This window comes from Abramis brama, assembly GCF_963993115.1.
Source record: "Abramis brama genome assembly, chromosome: 4".
NCBI classification, from domain to species: domain Eukaryota; kingdom Metazoa; phylum Chordata; class Actinopteri; order Cypriniformes; family Leuciscidae; genus Abramis; species Abramis brama.
The window spans coordinates 10,163,048-10,183,847 of NC_139966.1; the positions used below are offsets into that span (position 1 = coordinate 10,163,048).

At 37.9% G+C, this 20,800-nt stretch overlaps 1 protein-coding gene across 1 annotated transcript in view; it reads left to right on the plus strand.

Annotated features, from left to right (window-relative positions):
* Positions 1–1,953: 1,953 nt before the first annotated feature.
* Positions 1,954–20,800, plus strand: part of LOC311081642 (protein NLRC3-like) — an 81,676-nt gene continuing 62,829 nt past the window's right edge. The window contains exons 1-6 of the mRNA XM_084112235.1: positions 1,954–2,242; positions 14,606–14,692; positions 14,779–14,904; positions 15,205–15,252; positions 15,346–17,155; positions 17,416–17,589. Of these exons, the coding sequence (XP_083968361.1) occupies positions 14,626–14,692; positions 14,779–14,904; positions 15,205–15,252; positions 15,346–17,155; positions 17,416–17,589 (2,225 nt within the window). The 5' untranslated portion in view covers positions 1,954–2,242; positions 14,606–14,625. The remainder of the gene's footprint in view (positions 2,243–14,605; positions 14,693–14,778; positions 14,905–15,204; positions 15,253–15,345; positions 17,156–17,415; positions 17,590–20,800) is intronic.

Sequence of the window (20,800 nt, forward strand, 5' to 3'; positions counted from 1 at the left end):
GGTGTGCATGCTAATATTTACACGTTCACATGTACAATTTTGTAATAAAAAAGGATTAAAGATATCGCAATGCTCACCGTCCGTCAACCGAAGTCTTGACACATCAAGGATGCCTAGATTTATGGGCGTGGTAACGCATAACACAATTGTGAGTCTGCACATGCGCAGAACCAGTAAGTAGCACATCTCGATGGGTAGCATGAATCGTCAGAACACCGGCAAATGACTAAATGGCCATCAAAATGATAGTCAAATGAATACACGTGGCAGGCCTGTTGTGTAGCTTGAGATCGTTGAGACCTAAAACGCAATGGTCACTTCACGCCTCGGCGCAACAAACAAAATAAAACTCACGCAACAGAACTGATGAGTCGCCGTGTTGTCCTTAAACGCTCCGGAACACGATGCTTCCAACGCTCAACAGCCTGGAAGAATCCCTCCGAACATTCACAGTCTCTTCCTCGAAGATTAGGCTTTTCAGGCGATGCACTCAACACAGCAACCAAGCAGGCTACTCGCTGGCAAAGTCCGTTTAGCTCGCGCGTGGTAATTAGCCGTCCACACTTTCTCCTCGTGGTGCTAACTATTTGATCATTGACACGGTCGGGAACAGGGAACAGACCACACAATCGCACATCTATAAAAGTGAAGTCAACGCATCTTGACCTCTTGGGTTTTTGTGAGAGGAGTTTGATTTTGAGATAGCGGATTTTTGGTGATATAGTGACATTTATAGTGCAATTTGTTATATTTAAGCTTACATTTAAATTTACACATTGACTGATAGGCTAGACAGAGAGAGTATACATATAGTGACATTAATAGATGCATAGATAGAAATAATACAGATAGATTAATAGATAGAAACATATATAGATAGATAAAAATGGAGGCTCCCCAGAAGAGACGCCGTACATCTGTGGTGTGGGAGCATTTCCGTTTAGAAACCCCAAATAAAGTGAGATGTGTGTATTGTGATCGGCAGCTAGCCTACTGCAACAATACATCATCCATGATGTGCTATTTGAGGAGCACTCATCCTGCCATTGTCCAGGGTGCAGAGGATGGCATTCCCCCTGTTCCTAGGCCTGCTACTGACACTGCTGGGCCATCTAAGCAACGTATGCATTTGAAATATAATTATAATTGAAATATAATAACACATGGCTCTCAAGTTTTGAAGACAGACAAGAGTGACATCTTGCACTTAAGGGGGTTGTACAGGTCGCGGGAATGGGGGTGTTTCATTAATCTTATTATTAGTGTTTTTGTTGTTGTTATTAATAATTGCTCATATACCAAATCCGAAGTATTTATTCAATTTCCGTGTGTGTGTGTTTGTGTGTGAGAGAGAGAGAAAGATAAAGACTATTAGAAAAATGCAATAATAAAAAATAAAAAAAACATTTTTAATGGCTCGTTGTCAAGGTTGTTTCAGATCAACACCTGCAAGTGACCACTAGGTGTCACCGTTGAGACGGGTGTCGGATTGTTTCGAAGCCTCGACACAATATGGCACATTTGCTTCAACTGTATATATATATATATATATATATATATATATATATATATATATATATATATACACAATGACATTAATAAAGCACTATTGAACCCACAGTTGAGTGATTATTCTGTACATCTCCACAAGAGGGCGCTATCAGCACGTGAATGATAATTGCATGTTAATAATCATCTCTAAATATCACTTATATCCACAATAAAGTGATGTATGAGATATACACAAGCATCTCACATCAACATAATGTAGAAACACTCAAGAAAAAGACTACATGGACTCACACATGTATTATACAAGCTATATGTGCTAATTGGCTACTCTTCATAACATAAGAATAAGCAGACGCTCTGTCAACACAGGAAATACAGCAATAATCACTTACTTTACACGCACACACACAGTAACCCAATAATAACTTCTTGATTATCTACAGTCTTCTGCAATGCCCTCCAAATCTCGTGAAGCCTGACAGTGCACTTGGAGAACCAAATAAGAGACACAGAGACCAGATTGCTGCTCAGTTGTTTCTCAGTTTAATACAGTTGGACAGAGGATACATGTGTCAATACATGAGTTAGCCTGTTTTCTGCTTGTGTCAAAGTTGCAGGCAGGAAAACCACAGAGAGGAAGAGAAAGCGTAGACAGATCACAGAATGCAAACTCAAACAGGGTGACAGAGAGCCAAAACACATTTTACACTGGCACAAATATCACATCACGGTAGGTCTTTCATTAATCTTCAGGATTATAATGATATCGAGCTCTAGGGATTCTGCTTTTAGTTTAGATTAATTTACAGACTCTTTACAATCTGAAATATACAGAGGTGGAAAGTAAACATGTAAATGTTCAACACTTCCGCTCTTCTGTAGGCCAGGTGTTGATTCACAGACGATCAGCTTTAGTGAGAAGATCGATTATGACAAACATGTATTTTTGATGGCTACAGAAAATCTATACTCTCCAATTAAAGTGTCTGGATTGTGATATTTAAAGGAAGAAGCAAAAGTAAATAAAATGATAAATTATTTTATGTTTTTATTTCACCTATGTGAAACTACTCAATAATAATAATAATAATAAATAATAAACTAGATTAAAAAGTTTGTCGAGACTTGAGAAAGTTTGGACCAGAAATTTTGAAGAACTTTAAAGTAGTTTGAAGTTTAAAAGTAGTTTAAAGTATAGTTTAAAGTTTATAGATAGATAGATAGATAGATGTGTTCTGTGTGGTTGCTATGGTGTTACTAGGCGGTTGCTATGGTGTTCTGGGCGGTTACTCAGGCATTTTGGGTGGTTGCTAGGGTGTTGCTATTGCTTGGGTGTCCCTATTTTCCTGAACTGCTTTACATGCCCTTCACTCAAAGCATTCCTGATTTTGGATCCTCCTCCTTCCTAATGTTATATTCAGCCCACGCATCACACAGTGTTTGTGCCGCACTGGCATTGAGTCAAAGAGTATAGAAGTACCAAGAGGCGAAACTCAATAGAACGTTCCATTGCAACAAACGCACCCATGCGCAGAGCTGCAGCTCCGCCATCTTGGACTGAACGCAACACAGCTGTCATAGAATTGAACGATACCGGTTCAAATTCAAAAGCGGTTAAATGAACTAAATAGTAGTTTCTAGTTTTTAATATCTCTATAACAGACATCCCATGTCTCCCGGAAGTTCCGGGAGTCTCCCGCATATTGATAGCGGCTCCCTGATGCCCGCAAATTAGCTAAAATCTCCCGGAATCTAGAGCGAGCGAGCGAGCAAGAGCGCGCAGCTCCAAACCGTGTAACGTTAGAGCACGGCAGAAAGGGTGAGGAAGCGAGATATCAACATATCAACCTAAAATGTGGAACACAACTTGTTCAGATTTTTTGCTTTCATTTTCTTGCAGTTCTAGAGTAAAATATATTTTGTAATATATATATTTTATATAAAATATAAATAATTATATTTTTAAATTTGTACATTTTAATAAACTCAAACTTATATAACTTTTTTCGGTTTCACTTTCATAATTTATTTCACTTCAACAATAATCTGACAAATGTATTCTTTAAAACAAGACCAACCATAGGTCTATATTCCAAAGCATTCTTGAATTACAACCATTTAAGTTTGGATAGTGATTTTCATGTTTATGCGAAAAAAAGGTGACAGTTAAAGAGTTAATTTAGTGATAACAATGAATTAATAAAGCGGTCATTTGCCAGGTTAAGTGTTCATATATCTCTGAAAGTATGCGATTTAAAAAGCCCATTTCGAGTCTTGACAATTTCGACCAAATACATAACATTATCAAACTGTTACTGGGATAGCTTACATTAACGTTACAGCACCTGTTATCGTTGACGTTAGCTCACTTTAAAGTTAATAAAAACCTTTTCTACTTTACCTCTCTGGATCTTTGGGGAATCTATGAAATGGTAGTTGATTGGTTGTACACTGGAAGATGTTGCAGTTGATGGCAGAACACTGTTTTCTTTGTTTCCAATTATTTCCAGACATAATGTTAATGCTGTATATACTGTAGTTGTGCTAACGGTAAAGCCGTTGGTTCAGTCCAAAATGGCGGCCGCGCTACCGAAGCGCCACCTAGTGGCTGTTGTCAAAACTGCAACGGAGTTTCGCCTCTTGGTACTTCTATACTCTTTGATTGAGTGTTTGGAAAGATGATGTTGCTTTGCGCTGATTCTGATGTTTTTAATGAGTATTATTATTTTTTATTTTTTTATTAAAGTGACAGAGTAAAAAAACAACAACAGGAAAATCATTAGGAAATGCTAAGGCAGGGCTGCGCCGGTGCTAAGCGAATAAATATATAAATTGAGATCTCCGAGACGACTTCATGACCGAATCCTTTGAGCCGATTCTTTTACTCCACTTGTCTTCCTTATGTGGAACGCCAGAGGAAGACTTTATCTGAAAATATCACTTTCCAAAACATCGTTATTTTTCATTCCCGCTGCTCTTGGTAGGTTGTGTTGGTCATTATGGAAATGTGTCTGTGTTCCTTCATTTGCACATTATCATAGACACGGAAAACTAGTGTCTCCGATAAAGATGATTCCTATCAGCTGTAAATCTCCTCATCTTAAACACGTTGTGTCTTTTAGGAGACATGTACACATGATTCACAAAAAGAGCGATGAAGAATTGAATTTGTTGTTGAAGTTTAAGTTTGATGACTTTGACTACACTGTACATATAACATCAGAGATGATGAAATGCTTTGGGTGTGGGACTGTAGGGCATTTGATTCCCCCGTGCCCAGAGAGAGCAGGTGAGACGCGGGCTGTTAATGCAGCGGACCCGCCGCCCGTTCGGGCCGAAAGCGGAGCCTCTTTACCTGGCGAACCGCAGAGAACTGGTCAAACCGCGGCTAGAGTAGCTGAGTCAGTGTTGTTTAATGAGGAAGAGGTTTTATTGGACGCTGACATTTCCAAATTTAAAAAAATACAGAAAATAAATCAAACACTGAACAAGTTACAAAAGTGTCAAAGACGAGTCCCATGAGCTGTTCTTCTCAGTCAGATGATGGGCTGATGAACACAAAGAGTCTGAAAATGATGTTAGTGGAGACACACAGATGGATGTGGAGAGTGCTTACTCTTTCACCAAAATTCAGGCTTGAGATCAGTTAAAGTTGATGAGTTTTTCCCAGATCTAAAGTTGTTCCTTGATTCAGTTTAACTATTCATTAAAATACAGAACACCCCGGCCAACTGACCTTTACAGACCAAGACATTTTTATTATCGAAATAATTTATGATAAAAGTTAAATAGCTAATGATGGTTAAGTGTCTTTTTTTTTCTTTTTCTTTGTTTGTGTAAACCTCTCTGTTTTGTTAAAATGCAAATTAACATTTGCTATGTGTGACATAAAGCTGGGTTCTTTAAACATCAATGGAGCCAGAGAGGATGCAAAGAGAGTTTCCCTTATCAGTTTGTTTAAAGTTAAGAAATGAAATGTAATTTGTTAAAGGCGCAGTCCTTTTATGAGGGTTTCCAAGGAGGATAATGCAGAGTTGGATGCACCGATCTCTGCTGATGAACTACATTCTGTGTTGCAGAGTCTAGAAAGCGGTAAAGCTCCAGCCATTGATGGCCTTCCTGTGGACTTTTATAAAGTTTTCTGGCCTGTGATTGGCTAAGATTTGTTGCTTGTTCTCAGAGACAGTTTAAGTAAAGGACATTTACCATTGAGCTGCAGGAGAGCAATCCTCACTCTTCTCCCTAAAAAAGGGGATTTACAAGAGATCAAGAACTGGCGGTTGACTACAAACTTTTGTCAAAGGTGTTGGCAATGAGACTGAAAAAAGTTATGGAGCATTTTATTCATGTTGACCAGACTTATTGTATACCCAATAGGTTGATATCTGACAATATCATTTTAATTCATGATGTTTTGGACCTCTCCAATTCATTGGGTTTTGAATTTTGCATAATTTCATTTGATCAAGAAAAGGCCTTTGACAGAGTCGAACACCAGTATTTGGGGCAAACGTTAGATGTGTTTGGGTTCAGCTCTGGCCTTATAAACATGATTTGAGTCTTGTATAGTGACATTGAGAGTATTTTAAAGATCAACGGTGGTTTAAGTGCTCCTTTTAAAGTTCATAGGGGGGTCAGACAAGGATGTTCATTATCTGGTATGCTGTACTCCTTGGCCATAGAGCCTCTTCTGCACAAATTAAGACAATTTCTATTCGGTGTAAACCTTCCTGGATGTGAAACAGTTTTTAAATGATCTGCTTATGCCGATGATGTTGTTGTCATTGTCAAAAAACAAGAAGACATTGACACCCTTGTAGAAAATCTTAATGTTTTTGGTGTTCGACAAAATCGACTACAAAATTATACTGGTGTTCAAGGACAAGCATTAAACTGGTTCAGATCATACTTATCTGACCGCTACCATTTTGTCTATTTAAATGGAGAAAAATCGATCATAACTCCAGTAAACTATGGAGTGCCGCAGGGATCTGTGTTAGGCCCTCTGTTATTCTCAGTATATATGATGCCACTTGGAAATATTATAAGGAAACATGGAATTAGTTTCCATTGTTATGCTGATGACACTCAAATATATATTTCATCACGGCCAGATGAAAACGCTAAATTATACAAATTGACAGAGTGTGTTAAAGATATAAAAGATTGGATGACGCGTAATTTTCTTTTATTAAATCCAGACAAAACAGAGGTACTAATCATCGGTTCAACAAACCGCCCACAAAACCTCTCACAATACAACTTTAACATCGTAGGATGTCCTGTTACTTTATCCTCTACAGTAAAAGACCTGGGTGTTATACTCGATTGCAACCTGTCTTTCGAAAATCATATTTCATATGTTACAAAAACCGCCTTTTTCCACCTTAGAAACATTGCTAAGCTACGTAATATGCTATCAGTTTCTGATGCAGAAAAGTTAGTTCATGCATTCATGACCTCGAGACTAGATTACTGTAATGCTTTATTAGCCGGTTGTCCTGCATCCTCAATAAACAAGCTACAGTTAGTCCAAAATGCCGCCGCTAGAGTTCTTACTAGATCAAGAAAATATGATCATATAACACCGATTTTATCATCACTGCATTGGTTACCTATAAAGTTCTGTATTAATTACAAGGTATTGCTACTGACTTATAAAGCCCTAAACGGCTTAGCTCCAGTTTATTTAACGGGTCTTCTATCGCCCTATAATCCTTCGCGCTCTATAAGATCACTAAATTCAAGGCTTTTGGTCATACCTTGATATCCAGATCCACCAAAGGAGGGAGAGCATTTTCACATTTAGCTCCAAAACTCTGGAATAGTCTTCCTGATACTGTTCGTTGCTCAGACTCGCTCTCCCAGTTTAAAACTAGATTAAAGTCGCATCTCTTCAGCCAGGCATTCATTTAATATTTTTAATCTTACAGTTCAAATTACAATCCGGCCTCTAGTTAATAAACGCCAGAGGAGAACTGGCCCCGACTGAGCCTGGGTTCTCCCAAGGTTTTTTTTTTTTCTCCATTGGGTCACTTGATGGAGTTTTTCGGTTCCTTGCCACTGTTGCCTTTGGCTTGCTCAGTTGGGGATATTCTGGGGATATTTAATTTGATTTTATCAATCAATAAATTCCACTAGAAACAAACCTTGTTGTATTATTTTAATTTAATACTGTGAAGCTGCTTTGATACAATCTGTATTGTGAAAAGCGCTATACAAATATACTTGACTTGACTATTGTCCTCTGCTAAAATTAACTGGGGGAAAAGTGAAGCTGTAACAATCAGTGATGAGTTAAGTATAAAACTTGTTTTACCTGCCGGGTTGATTTGGAACAAGGGTGGGTTTAAATATCTTGGTGTTTATCTTGGAGGTGATACTTTTGTGTGTATTGGGAAAATGTTTTAGAAAAATTGGGACAATGTTTTAGAAAAAGTTGAAGGATGTCTCAAAAAATGGAAATGGATCTTGCCACAAACCATTGATGTCACAAACTGCTCAGAGACATGAAGGAGCTTTTATTTAAGGGGCAATCCAAAGAACAGGCAATAGGTCAAATACAGGCAGGCAGTCCGTAAAAACAAAGAATCAAAACAAACAAACAAAACAGGCAGGGGTCAGAGGCAAAAGAGTAATCCAGGAAACAGGGCAAGAAATCCAAAAAACCAAGAAACATGAAACCAGGGAGAATGCTCAGAAATGCAGTGTGACACAAACAAAACTTTGCAGTGAGTGAAGGAGTGAACATGGAATAAATAGGCTGATACTAACAAGGTAATGAGACACAGGTGAATGCAATCAGTGATGAGTCCGGGCAGTGAGTTCTGGGAAATGTAGTTTGTGAGAGTGACAATAGTCTGGTGTGGAGTGCCCTCTGGTGGCTCTCAAGGGCACTCCAGCTGGTGGCCGTTACAATTGATGTGTCCGTAATTCTTTATACTTAAGTCCAAGTTCAAAATAAAACTCTATGAACCGCTCCATTGTTAACGTACAGAGCTGTCTGAAACACGGATTAAACAGGAAGCAAAAGAAACAGCAAAAGTTTTGAAAAATAAGGTGAGACTCAAGATTTTTAGAAGTAATAATATAGAGTTAAGTGGCTCCTCACTTGTGTTGTGCAAAGTGTCAGGGGAAAATAAAGAGAATTCCCCAGTTGACAAATGCCACCTTAGCATGAAATCTGCCGCTGTTTACAGCAATGCCACCCTGACTGAAGATGCCAATGAGAACAATGACATCTGTCAAGCTGACACTGCTGTAACAGTGGATATCAATCATGAGGATCATCTTTCAGGAATATCTTCAAGGGCTTTGAAATCAGGCCACAGAGCAAAAAAAACAAAACAAAAAAAAAAAAAAACCTGAAAAAGCTTAGAAGGAGAAGTGAGAATATGGTTGTGTAACGTGAGTAAGTGTGAGAGCAGTGTCAATAGCATGAGTCTCGCACTGAATGTCTGAGAGTTGGCAGCACTGGCACTAGTCTAGACTTGTAAGAAAGCTTTTCTCCCTGAATCACAGAAGCGAACACCATGAGATGCCATGAGATCTCTTATTTATTATTATATGTCAAGACATAGCAGAGAAAAACTATTTACTGGAGAGATGGTCTTCATTCGTCAATACACAAAGGTTGGGCATTTATATGCTGACCAAAGGAACATACATTATCCTTACAAGGTAGAGAAACGTGTTCGTGTTTAAAATTGAATGTATATTTCATGCTACACAATACTTCAGTCAACATATGAATCAGTGGAAACTATGCTAGATTGCATTCACATTCCTCTGTGGTAAAACTAACTCCTCTCACTCCTCTCCATGGCCTTGGCATGTGATCCTCACACACACTTGCTGTGCGGATATATGAATGTTCATAAAAATGTTATAGCCATGAATAAAGGCTTTTATTTTTCTCCAAATTCTCGAGCGCTGTGGCCTTATATGATTTTTGCAAGTTGAACTATCCCGCATCAAAGAGCACAGAGATACTGACTTTATACTCCAGTTTGGATCTTGTTCAATCAAATATTTGTCTTCACTAGTGATGGCCGCTTTCATACGTGAATTCGGTAAAAAATGGCTTTGTTACGTCACAACTGTTTCCAAATGTTTCGAAGTTTCAATGGTTTGCTGTTGGGGGCCGATCCCAGTAAACCAGTGTTTATGGTTTTTACCTGATCTCAGATCAGTTTTGTAGACATTTTAAGGAGATGTTTGTGTAATTTGGTGAAGGACAGCCCTGCCATTCAACAGTCTAAACTATGTTTCCTGTACAGCAACATTACTCACTGCTTAACTACCGTAGTATGATGATCATCGAAGAAATCAACTAATTCTAGTATCAAAATGATAAACCTGTCAGATAACTCGTTTAGAGTAACATTACTAGAGCATAGACTGCCTTAATGTTGAGACAACAAATGGCAGAAGTGTAAAAGGGAAAAGTTAAAAACAGAGAATATGAGGTGGTAAAGAAATAGATTTTCACAATGACTTTTGGAAATTACATGGTGAAACTTGTGCTAAATGCTCAATTTTGAACCATTGACAAAATCAAATGCTTACAGATGTGTCTATAATGTGGCTGATTATTCCTGGCACAACAAACTGCTGTTCACGAGCAGTGTATGTCACTACTGAAATTATTCTCATTAACATTATAGTTCATGGCATTTGACTGTATATAACAGTCCTGATTATAGATATCAGTTTGTCTTAATGTGAAATCTGGAGGGAATAAGTGAATTCTTCCTGGTGCCTTGAAGGGAAGAATGTAGTGAGCAAGTCTAAGCCAGATGTGTGAATTTTCCAGATGTGACAAAACTCTTCTAACAATGAGAAATCAAAACACTCGTTGTTCTAATGACACACACTTTGTTTGTGGTAACAAAGCTTATCTATTCCTTTGTAAGGGATTTTAAGGATGTTATTTGGCTTCTATTACTGGCAATGTGAGTAATGTCAGAGGAGAGGATTATGTGAAACATCTTTTAATCATGACACAGATCGAGAATTGAATCTCTGAAACTGAAAATATGATCAATGTACAGAATGAAGTACAGGCACTACATGAGGCCACCTTTGGTGTTTGAGGACACAGCAAAACTCACTTAGTTCTGTTGCTGACATTGCAGAAGAAGTGCATGTAATGAGGAAGCTTGTTTTACTAAATCGAATGGCTCTTGATATTCTGTTAGCCTCCCAGGGAGGAACATGCAACTGTTATATGTTCATATATCCCAGACAACACTGGAAGAGCAGTGCACAGTTTAGCTAAACTCAATACGGATCATGTCTTTTCTCCTCTAAATGGGACGCATGGTTCAGATCAATATTGGGGCCACTGTGAATCATTTGAAAGCAGCTTTATTAGTTACAGTTTCAGGAGTGTTTCTCATCAGACTCTTGTACATTGGTTTGTTCTGTGAGACACTCGACTGTCGTAAGGCTTTCATCCAACGTCAGACACACACTCGTCGCTGACGCTGTATGAAGAGCTGTTCTGTTAAAGAGCATGTAGAAGGAAGAGTACGGCCTGATCACACAAGCTTTTCAGAGTATGTTTTGATCATGATCATGAAAGTTTGCTTACATTTAATCATTCTATATAAGGCATAAGGACATAATGCATTTTTACATTGTCAGTTTAGGTCGAAACGGGTTACGGTTTGCATTGAAAGTTGCACTCTAAAAACTGCAGGGTTAAAAAATAACCCAACCTTAACCACACCGCTGGGTCACTATTGGACAGAACACGTGCTGGGTTTTACCATTTAACCCATATTTCTGGGTCATTCATTTGACCCAACCAGTGGGTGAAATTAACCATCTTGCTGGGTTAAGTCTTAATCATGTGCTGGGTTATTTCCTGTCTAACTTCCATATTAAAATTAGTAACAAATATTTGTTATATTACGAATGTAATACAATAAACCAGAGAGGCCACTGTATATGTGATTTCAATCTCATTTAATTGTTTTTTTTAAATACATTTTTAATACATTTCTTTAATACTTCTTTTTTGTACACTTATTACAATTATACAATGTATACTCATTCTAAGGTAATAAAAACATAAAGGTTCATTAAGTAAGGTCTTTATACACCACTGAAAACAGTGTTATGTATATGATATTGCATTTCTGTCAACAACAGATCCTCCTAAATATTACACAATGCATTTTTAAAAGTCATTAAGCAGCTCATTTGAACTCTTACACGATTATGATTTCATTTATTAAGATGTGATGATTTATTAAGAACAGCAACAAACATTTCAAATGCAACTAAATATCACGTGGGCCTGAAACAACTGTTGTCCTCAAATTTTACAGAAAACTCTTTTCCATCAATGTGATACACGGCATGCTGGAGAAACTCCCAGGCGGGGAAACACTGCTTTGTGTATTTATCATGAAAAACAAAATAAAGCTTTGAAACAAAGATGAACAGCCTCCAGCAAAGACTCGGTCTCGATGGCGTGGCCTGGAACAATGGCAAAGGTCTGACATGTCCCCCTCGTCTCATCCCTGATGCTCCAGTCATCTCTTTTTGTAAATATTCAACCATGTTTTAGCTATAATAATATGTTTTAATAAATAAATGAATTAATTTTTGTTCAATATATTCATTAAAACGTTCATTTAAAAAAAAAAAAAAATTTATAAAGTAAAGATTCTGAAAGCATTGAATGAGATCCCACGATAATTTAAAATAGCTTTACAGTAGTAACAATAAATATGATATTTTAATTATATGATATGATTAATATCATATTTTTAATATTGCTTTTAACGGATAAAAAAAAAAAGAATGAATTAATCACGTTTAAAAACTTTGGTGTTTTTAATATTTTATATTGCAATAATTTTACAGTTACTCTCCAAATTAATGTAGAAACAACTTTAAGACAGTATATTTTAAATATTTGTTTAATGGCATCTTTTTATAAATCAAGGCCAGTATCACTGATACTAATGCAGCTACTGATGTCTCTATGATAAATGATTTTTTAAACATTAATTATAGACATTCATCTCTAAAAGCTATCGATTTCAACATTTGTTAGGCTTCAAATAAAATATCAACTTGTAATGTAAGTGAACTTAAAACCAATCTTCACATAAATCCATTATAATAAATGTCACATTTACCTGTGGCCTTCCTACCTGTCTAACAGGAAGGAAATATACAGAAATTAAAATTAACCCTTATTAAAGCTATTATTTTCTCTGCTACAACAATCTCCGTTACCTTTGTTCTTTGATTAACATCAATGACATCGCATCAACGGGTTTATTAGGCTGCTGTCACTTCAAGAGCTGGTGCCACATATGATGCGGATCTGACGCGGATCTGATCATAACTCTTTAAGTTCATTTGAGACGTTATTTAACGCATTTAAGACTGCTCTTATGAAAATACTTGACAAAACAGGCATTTTGGCATAATTCTGTGTGTTATTGTTTGTTCAAACGTGAAATAGAAGTTATGGCAAGCCTAAGTATTCATATACGCCTGGTCGGGCGTCTTATTGCCCACTGACCCATCAAAAGCGTTGATTTGACAGCAAAATGTTTGACGTGGTTTGCTACAAAAATTTTTGGACGTGCGCTTTGAAGTCCCTGAAAATGCATTTTTGACGTGTATTTATCATAAGAAAAAACGGTGTTGAATGAACACAATGAATGGTGCAAACGTGTGTTTAAAGTGTGCAAACAGGCGAAAAGAATGTGGTCTTTTCTTAGTGTTCTCAAAATTGCTTATCGAAAGTGTCTGCTCACTTTTTTAGGGCTCGAGTCTGTCATGTTTTTGTCCTCTATCTGGGGTTTAGGACTCTTGTATTATCATTAAACCCATCCAAAACAACATGGAAATATCGAGGACAAATTTGACAGAGAATTATAATTGCTGAGTTATAATTAACAAAATAATGCAATTATAATTGCATCACAGAGGATGTAGCAAGACATGTGTAAAATCAGGGCTCAGCGCTAAGGTTTTTTTCTACTGGCTCATCGGGCCAGTGGTTTAAATTTGTACTTGCCCTGCCAAAATGTACACTGGCCCCACCAAGTAATAAATATAAAAAATAAAATAGGTCTAGTTATTGTTTAAGTTGTTTTTGATCCATGTAACCTTAATAGATAAGGTTATGATGCCAAAAACTACTAGCCTACTAACTCATATAAATTCTAAATATTGTTAAAGACAGTCAGTAATAAAATAACAAATAATACAATCACGAGCAATAGTACAAATAAATACAACAGAGCAAACATATACAAATGAAATAAACAGTTCTTTTCAGGCTTTTCATGTAGATCTAAACTAGATTTTCAAGCACAGACAGTAATCAAATATAAAATATCACTGCATAGTCTGTGAAGAAAATCTCTGGTGTTGAATTTAGGGCAAGTGAATGCAACAATAACGCATTAACAGTTAAACAGATTAACGGCTTGTCTTGGTTGTCTACTGAGTCTCATTTTAAAAATTCACTTTCCACTTCCTCGTCTAGTTTTACTACTGTCAGCATAGATAATACTTTGAAATGAATCATGTCTATGAGCTCTTTCACATGCTCTCTTGACCCTTTGCCTAATGAGGTTCTAAACATGTACTTCACATGCTTATGTCCTGCTATTACCGTAATTATTAACGTTTCCTTAGCTACTGGGCATGTCCCTTTGGCCCTTAAGACAGCCGCTATTACACCAGTTCTTAAAAAGCCCGGCTCTGATTTACCTACCTACCCTACCTTATCTATCTATAGGCCTATTGCCAATCTGCCTTTTCTGGCTAAGCTCCTCGAACGGGCCGTTGTTGGCCAGCTACAGCAATATCTGTACACAAATTTATGTCTTTATGTTGTTTCTACATTATTTTGGAGATTTAATGTGAAAGTATTACAATATCAAAATATATTAAAAACTTTACTGTTTATCGCAATTACCAAAAAATCTTTAAAAATGTTTTTGTTTATTTTTAAATTGATTAACAGCACTTATACTCTGCACTTTTTTTGTATTTTTGGAAAGTGTCTGGTAACAGCCGATTCATTATAGACTCGTGTGTTCTTGTCCAACAGCTGTAAGTCAGTAAAGGACAATGGCTTCTGTTGAACAGCACGATGATGACAGACTAGATGAGCTGGAAAACAAAAAACTAAAAGAAGGTAATTGTGATAAAAGAAAAAATAATATCAGAAATGTTAAAGTTGTGATTTAAGCGATGTAATTAATCTCTCTATCTCTATTCCAGGCCAGATGAGCAGCAGTGTTGATGTGAAAGCTGAAACAGCAGCAACTGTAAATGCTCCTGTACTCACTGGAAACACCATCACAGGCCCAGTGACCATCAACTACAGCTTAAACACTGCAGGAAATGGTAATATACAGTAGTTTATATATAATAATGACTATAATACAATTCATATAATAAAAATATAATATAATAAACTGTAATGTTTAAAAAGACACAATAACTGTGCTTTCTGAGAAACACTGCTTATTAACAATCATATATGAAATAATGCTCAGTAGTTGTGAATCCTATTCTTAAGGAAGTTTAGTGTGTAGCCATACTGTTCAGAAATGCTTTAGGTACTTGTCACTTTATTCTTCTGTGTAACTGTATCTATTGTCTCTTTCCTTTGTATAAATTTACTAATTTTCTCTTTCCTCACAGAGCCACAAAAAACCTCAGCGACGGAGACACTAGAGAAACAGTTAGAAGGTGCAACCATCATTTCTTCATTATAGAGGTCTTCAGACTTTATGAAAAACATGATAATTTAGTCTTTGCTGTCTTTTTCCCTATTTCTTAAAGGCTCAACTGCAGACGATAGAGAAGCTACTCTTCATGATTACACAGAGACCAGCCGCAGACTGAAGGACAAATTAAAACAGGACTACGAGCAGATATTGATTGGTAATTCAGAGACAGGTCATCAGGAATACCTGAGCGACATCTACACTGATTTATATGTGGTGGAGAATGAGACTGGAGGAAGAGTGAACGACCATGAGGTGATACAGATCGAATCAAATCACAACCGACTGACTGCCAAGGAGAAGCCAATCGTGTGTAATGACATGTTTAAAGTCCAGTGTGACACAGGTCGACGAAACAGAAAAGTGCTGACAACGGGAATTGCAGGAGTGGGAAAAACTGTCTCTGTCAATAAATTCATCTTTGACTGGGCTAAAGGAACAGAAAATCAGGATATTGTCTTCATATTTCCACTTCCATTCCGTAGACTGAATTTGATTAAAGGAGAGTGTAGTCTCATGGGACTGCTCAACAAATACTTCTTTAGTAGTCCTGAAGAACTGCCTTCTCTTCCTGAAGGTGATGGTAAAGTTATGTTCATCTTTGATGGGCTGGATGAATGTCGTTTTACTTTGAACTTTAAAAAAGATGACATATTTACAAATGTAAATGAAAAAACAACAGTAAGTAAGATAATAATAAACCTTATCAAGAGACACCTGGTTCCCTCTGCTCTCATCTGGATCACATCCAGACCAGCAGCAGCCAGTCTGATACCCCGAAACTACATTGATCAAGTGACAGAGGTGCGAGGATTTAACGATGAGCAGAAAGAGCAATACTTCAAAAATAACAGCAGTCCTGAGGCTGCTGGAAACCTCATCAGTCACATCAAGAAATCCAGGAGTCTGTACATCATGTGCCACATCCCCGTCTTCTGCTGGATCTCTCTTATTGTTCTTCAGCCTCTACTGGCTCAAGAGAACAATGACAAAACTCCCACAACTCTCACAGGGATGTACACAAGCTTCTTAATTTCTCAGAAGAAACAGATGGAAGAAAAATACTGTGATGACTCTGAACCTAAAGACAATGCAGAGTCTTTTGACCAGATTATTCTGAAGCTTGGGAAACTGGCCTTTCAACAGCTGGAGAAAGGAAACCTGATTTTCTACAAAGAAGATCTTGCAAAATGTGGACTAGATGTCAGAAAAGGGTCGTTGTACTCTGGGTTATGCACTCGAATGTTTCAGGAGGAAAAGGTAGCAGCAAGAAACGTTTACAGCTTCGTACATCTCAGCATACAGGAATTCCTTGCTGCTCTTTATGTGTTTATGATGGGCAAAGATGAGAAAGCTGATCTATTTCTTCAATCCTGGAGAGAAAAACTGACATGGAAACTGTCCAAAAAGCCACTGTTTCAGCTTCATAACGCTGCAGTCAAGAAAGCTTTAAAGAGTGAGAACGGACACCTGGACCTTTTCCTCCGGTTCCTCCTGGGTCTGGAGTCCAATCAGAGTGACCTGAAGGGACTACTGCCAGGACTGGAACAGAAAACAGGGGACATGAAAAACACTGTTGACTATATCAAAAAGAAAATAGAGAAGGAGGAATCAGTAGAAAGGACCATCAATCTCTTCCACTGTCTCAGTGAACTGAAAGATAACTTTGTGGAGGACATCCAGAGGAATCTGAGCTCAGGAAATCTTTCAGCACAGAATCTGTCCTCTGCTCAATGGTCTGGTCTGGTGTTTGTGCTCCTGATGTCAGAAGAGGCTCAAGAGATGTTTGAACTGCAGAAATACAGAAGATCTGATGAAGCACTGGTGAGACTGCTGCCGGTGATCAGAAACACCAGAAGAGCACTGTAAGAGTCTCCTTTACATTCATTTATGAACACTGTCTTTTGTAATTGCCTTCATTTTAAATGAGTGACTTGCTGGCCTAGACAGTTCAGAAAAAGTAATAAAAGTAATGTGTGTGTGAAAATAAATGCTGGTTTGATGTTTTATGAAGAGATCATTGTTTTATCTTTGCTTAATTCACTACAGTTAAAGGTTTTTTCAAGCTCCAGATTATAAACACTAATAAGCATTTCTACTGCTCTTTGTTTTGTTCTCTACACAGGCTACACAGCTGTAATCTCACAGCTCAGTCCTGTGAGAGTTTATCATCAGCTCTACAATCCTCAAACTCCTTTCTGAGAGAGCTGGACCTGAGTAACAATGACCTGCAGGATTCTGGAGTGAAGCTTCTTTCTGATGGACTGAAGAGTCCAAACTGTCAGCTGGAGATACTGAGGTGAATGGTTTTAAAATAATTAACTATGCTGTAATCAGAGGCTTACTTAACCAATAAGCAAGGTAAGCGGCCGCTTAGCACCCGCAAGAGACAAAACATTTGCAGGAATGTGATATTTTTCAATATTTATACAGACGTATGACCCACATGGACTGCATAAGTCTATGAAAAATATTGTTTGGGGTGAGGGGAAGGGAATGGACTGTATGAAGATTGAATTTTGCAACAGTTACTAAAAGTGTTAAATGCTTCTATTTCATGCATGATTTGCTTCCGACAGCACTGAACAAGCTAGCAGCACCATCTAGTGGCTGTGCACAGGACACAGTTAGCATCTCAGACATCTTCAAAATTAAAACCACACACCAAATGGCAATTAACTGAAAAAGTGTTACTTATCAGTTGGCTGGGATTTTTTTTATTATTAATACTAACAATGCATTGTTAAGAGAGCAGGATATGGCTTAGTATGAATGTCAAATTGTGAAGGTTGTGATGTATTCATATACATATACATTCTGACTGTAAGGACCAAGGTTAGAACTAGGCTGTGAGGGCTGAATGTAGAAGGCTAATGATAAAGTTACTCCAAAACTGTAACTCCAGTTGTTCCAAGGGGTCAATACAAAAAGCCAAGAGGGTGAGTGTTTCCCAAAAGGGTCTAATAAAAACATCTAAAAATGTCAAAGAGAAAATATGAGGACAACAAAATCAAATGTCAGAAAATCACATAGAGCAAATAAATCCATATAAATTCATAGGAGGCATTTACCAAAGACTGGAGAGGTTGGTCTCAACATATTAAACACTAAGCAAAAAACAGAGGAACAGAGCTACTTATGCCATGTCCACACTAATACGTTTTCGTTTGAAAACGTATATTTTTCTCTTCATTTTGTCCTTCCGTCCACACTGAGACTGCGTTTTTATTAATGAAAACGAAGCTTTTTGAAAACGCACTCCAAAGTGGATACATTTGAAAACGCCGTTTTCGCGTTGTAGTGTGGACTGTGAAACCGGTGGTATTTAAAAATGATGCTGTAAATTTAGTCATGTGACACATATTGTACCAATAGATATTCATGTTTATCCCAGTATTGTGCCTCTTATGTGATATTTACTTTCACACTGCTGCTAAAAATATTCTACATTGCACACTCTTCATATCACAGTCCTGCAAAGATGAATTTACTCTCATTTGCTGTCCTGCGGCAATACATGAGAGCATTTTAGACCAAACATATGGTGACTGCGTGCGACCTGGACTGGATCAGTGAATTGTGAGATATTTTACTAAATAAAATTATCCTGTCAGAAGAATTGCGCGATAACTTCATTATTTATTTTCCATCTGAATCATATTAGTAATCTTTTGTGGGGTTTTACGCATGTGCTGTAGGGTGAATTTAGCGTTTTCAGGCGTTTTCCAAAGTTTCTCATCCACACTGAAACGTCCGGATACTAGTGTGGACGGAGAGCATTTATAAACGAAAACGACGTTTTTAAATGTATCCGGATTCTTCTTCTTCTTCTTCTTCTTCTTCTTTGTGCTTATTTGGCGGTTCGCATTCTTAAAAAGAGCATTACCGCCATCTACTGTGGGTAATAGATCAGAGACAATATACACTACTAGATCACCACTACCAGAACAGTCAGGACTCGAGCTTTCAATGTTGCTGCGTGTTCAGCTCCTCCATCTAAGGCCAAAGTCCATCTCATTCCAGAGAGGGATTGTATCCGGATTAATGTAGACGTAGCCTTAAATACACTCACAGGAAACGAGGCACAGGTGAGAACAATAACACATGATACGATGGTGGGAAACTGAAATGAAACCCAATGAGGGCCTCTAGTGGCCAAAACTAGTCAATAAACCTAACACTGACATGCTCTGTGTTTCAGGGTGAAGCATGGCACTGTATTCATTTACACACGAGCAACTCATGATCCTGTGTTTTCAGTGTGTCAGAGCGTCTCCGTTCACAGTATATCAGTGGTCTCAAACTGAGCTCCTGGAGGGTCACTGTCCTGCAGAGTTTAAATCCAACCAGCTCCAAAACTGGATCAGGATGATCAAACTGGATGATTAGCTGGATCAGATGTGTTTAATTCGGGTGGAGCTAAACTCTGCAGGGCGGTGGCCCTTGAGGAGCTGAGTTTGAGTGCACTTCAGTAAATGCTACTCCACATGAACTCCTGCAAGTATGGCAAGCCGTTTTAACTTTTATTCATTTCCAGGATATGAATCCTTGATATCAACAATTCAATTTCAACTAGTAAAAATGTTCATTCTTGATATCAACAATTGAATTTTAACTAGTAAAAACTATAATTCTTGATATTAGCAATTGAATTTCAACTAGTAAAAACGTACTCGGTTACTAACGTAACCTCGGTTCTCTCTAGTAGAGGGAACGAGTACTGCGTCTTAGCTAAGACGCTGCGGGAAAAGTCTCCTTTCACGAATATTGAAGCAAAAAATTATCCTTAATTTTATAATATTTGTAAAACGCATTTGCAGCAGTATACAGCCACAGGCAAGACGGCTCGCTTGCTCATTGGCTGCTCTACGGCAAATGCATAAGCCTATTGAGCGCAGGCTGATGCAACATCAGACCAATGAGGCCACTTCCCGCCGACACGGGCGTGGCCTAGCCCTATAAAGGTAGCTCGAAAAGGCTGACTCACTTGATTTATTTCATCGAAGAAGCAAACCAGAGTGAATCGTACGCACGGCAAGGAACGCAGTACTAGTTCCCTCTACTAGAGAGAACCGAGGTTACGTTAGTAACCGAGTACGTTCTCTTGCGAGAGTTCTCTCGTACTGCATCTTAGCTAAGACGCTGCGGGAACCCAATGTAAGACGCAGGGTTCCCGCGGGGTCTTAAAAAGCCTTTAAAGCATTGAATTTATTAATGTGGAAATAATACCTTAAAAAGTCTTTAAAAAGTCTTGAATTTTGATGTCTGGGTCTTAAAAATTGTGCTGTATGTAACTTCTCCGTATTGTATTTTTCCTCAAAAGTTTCATTTGTCAACCACGATTATTTTGATTAAATAACGTAGTATATATAAAGAGTGGCGGAACCAATAATTGAGAATGCAACGCAGCCCCGGGTCACAGTCGGTCACAGTGCACAGTACTGTGAACACGTGATGCCTTCAACACAACACAAGTTAGCCTACAAAGCGGAGCTCGCTCGCGTGCTACC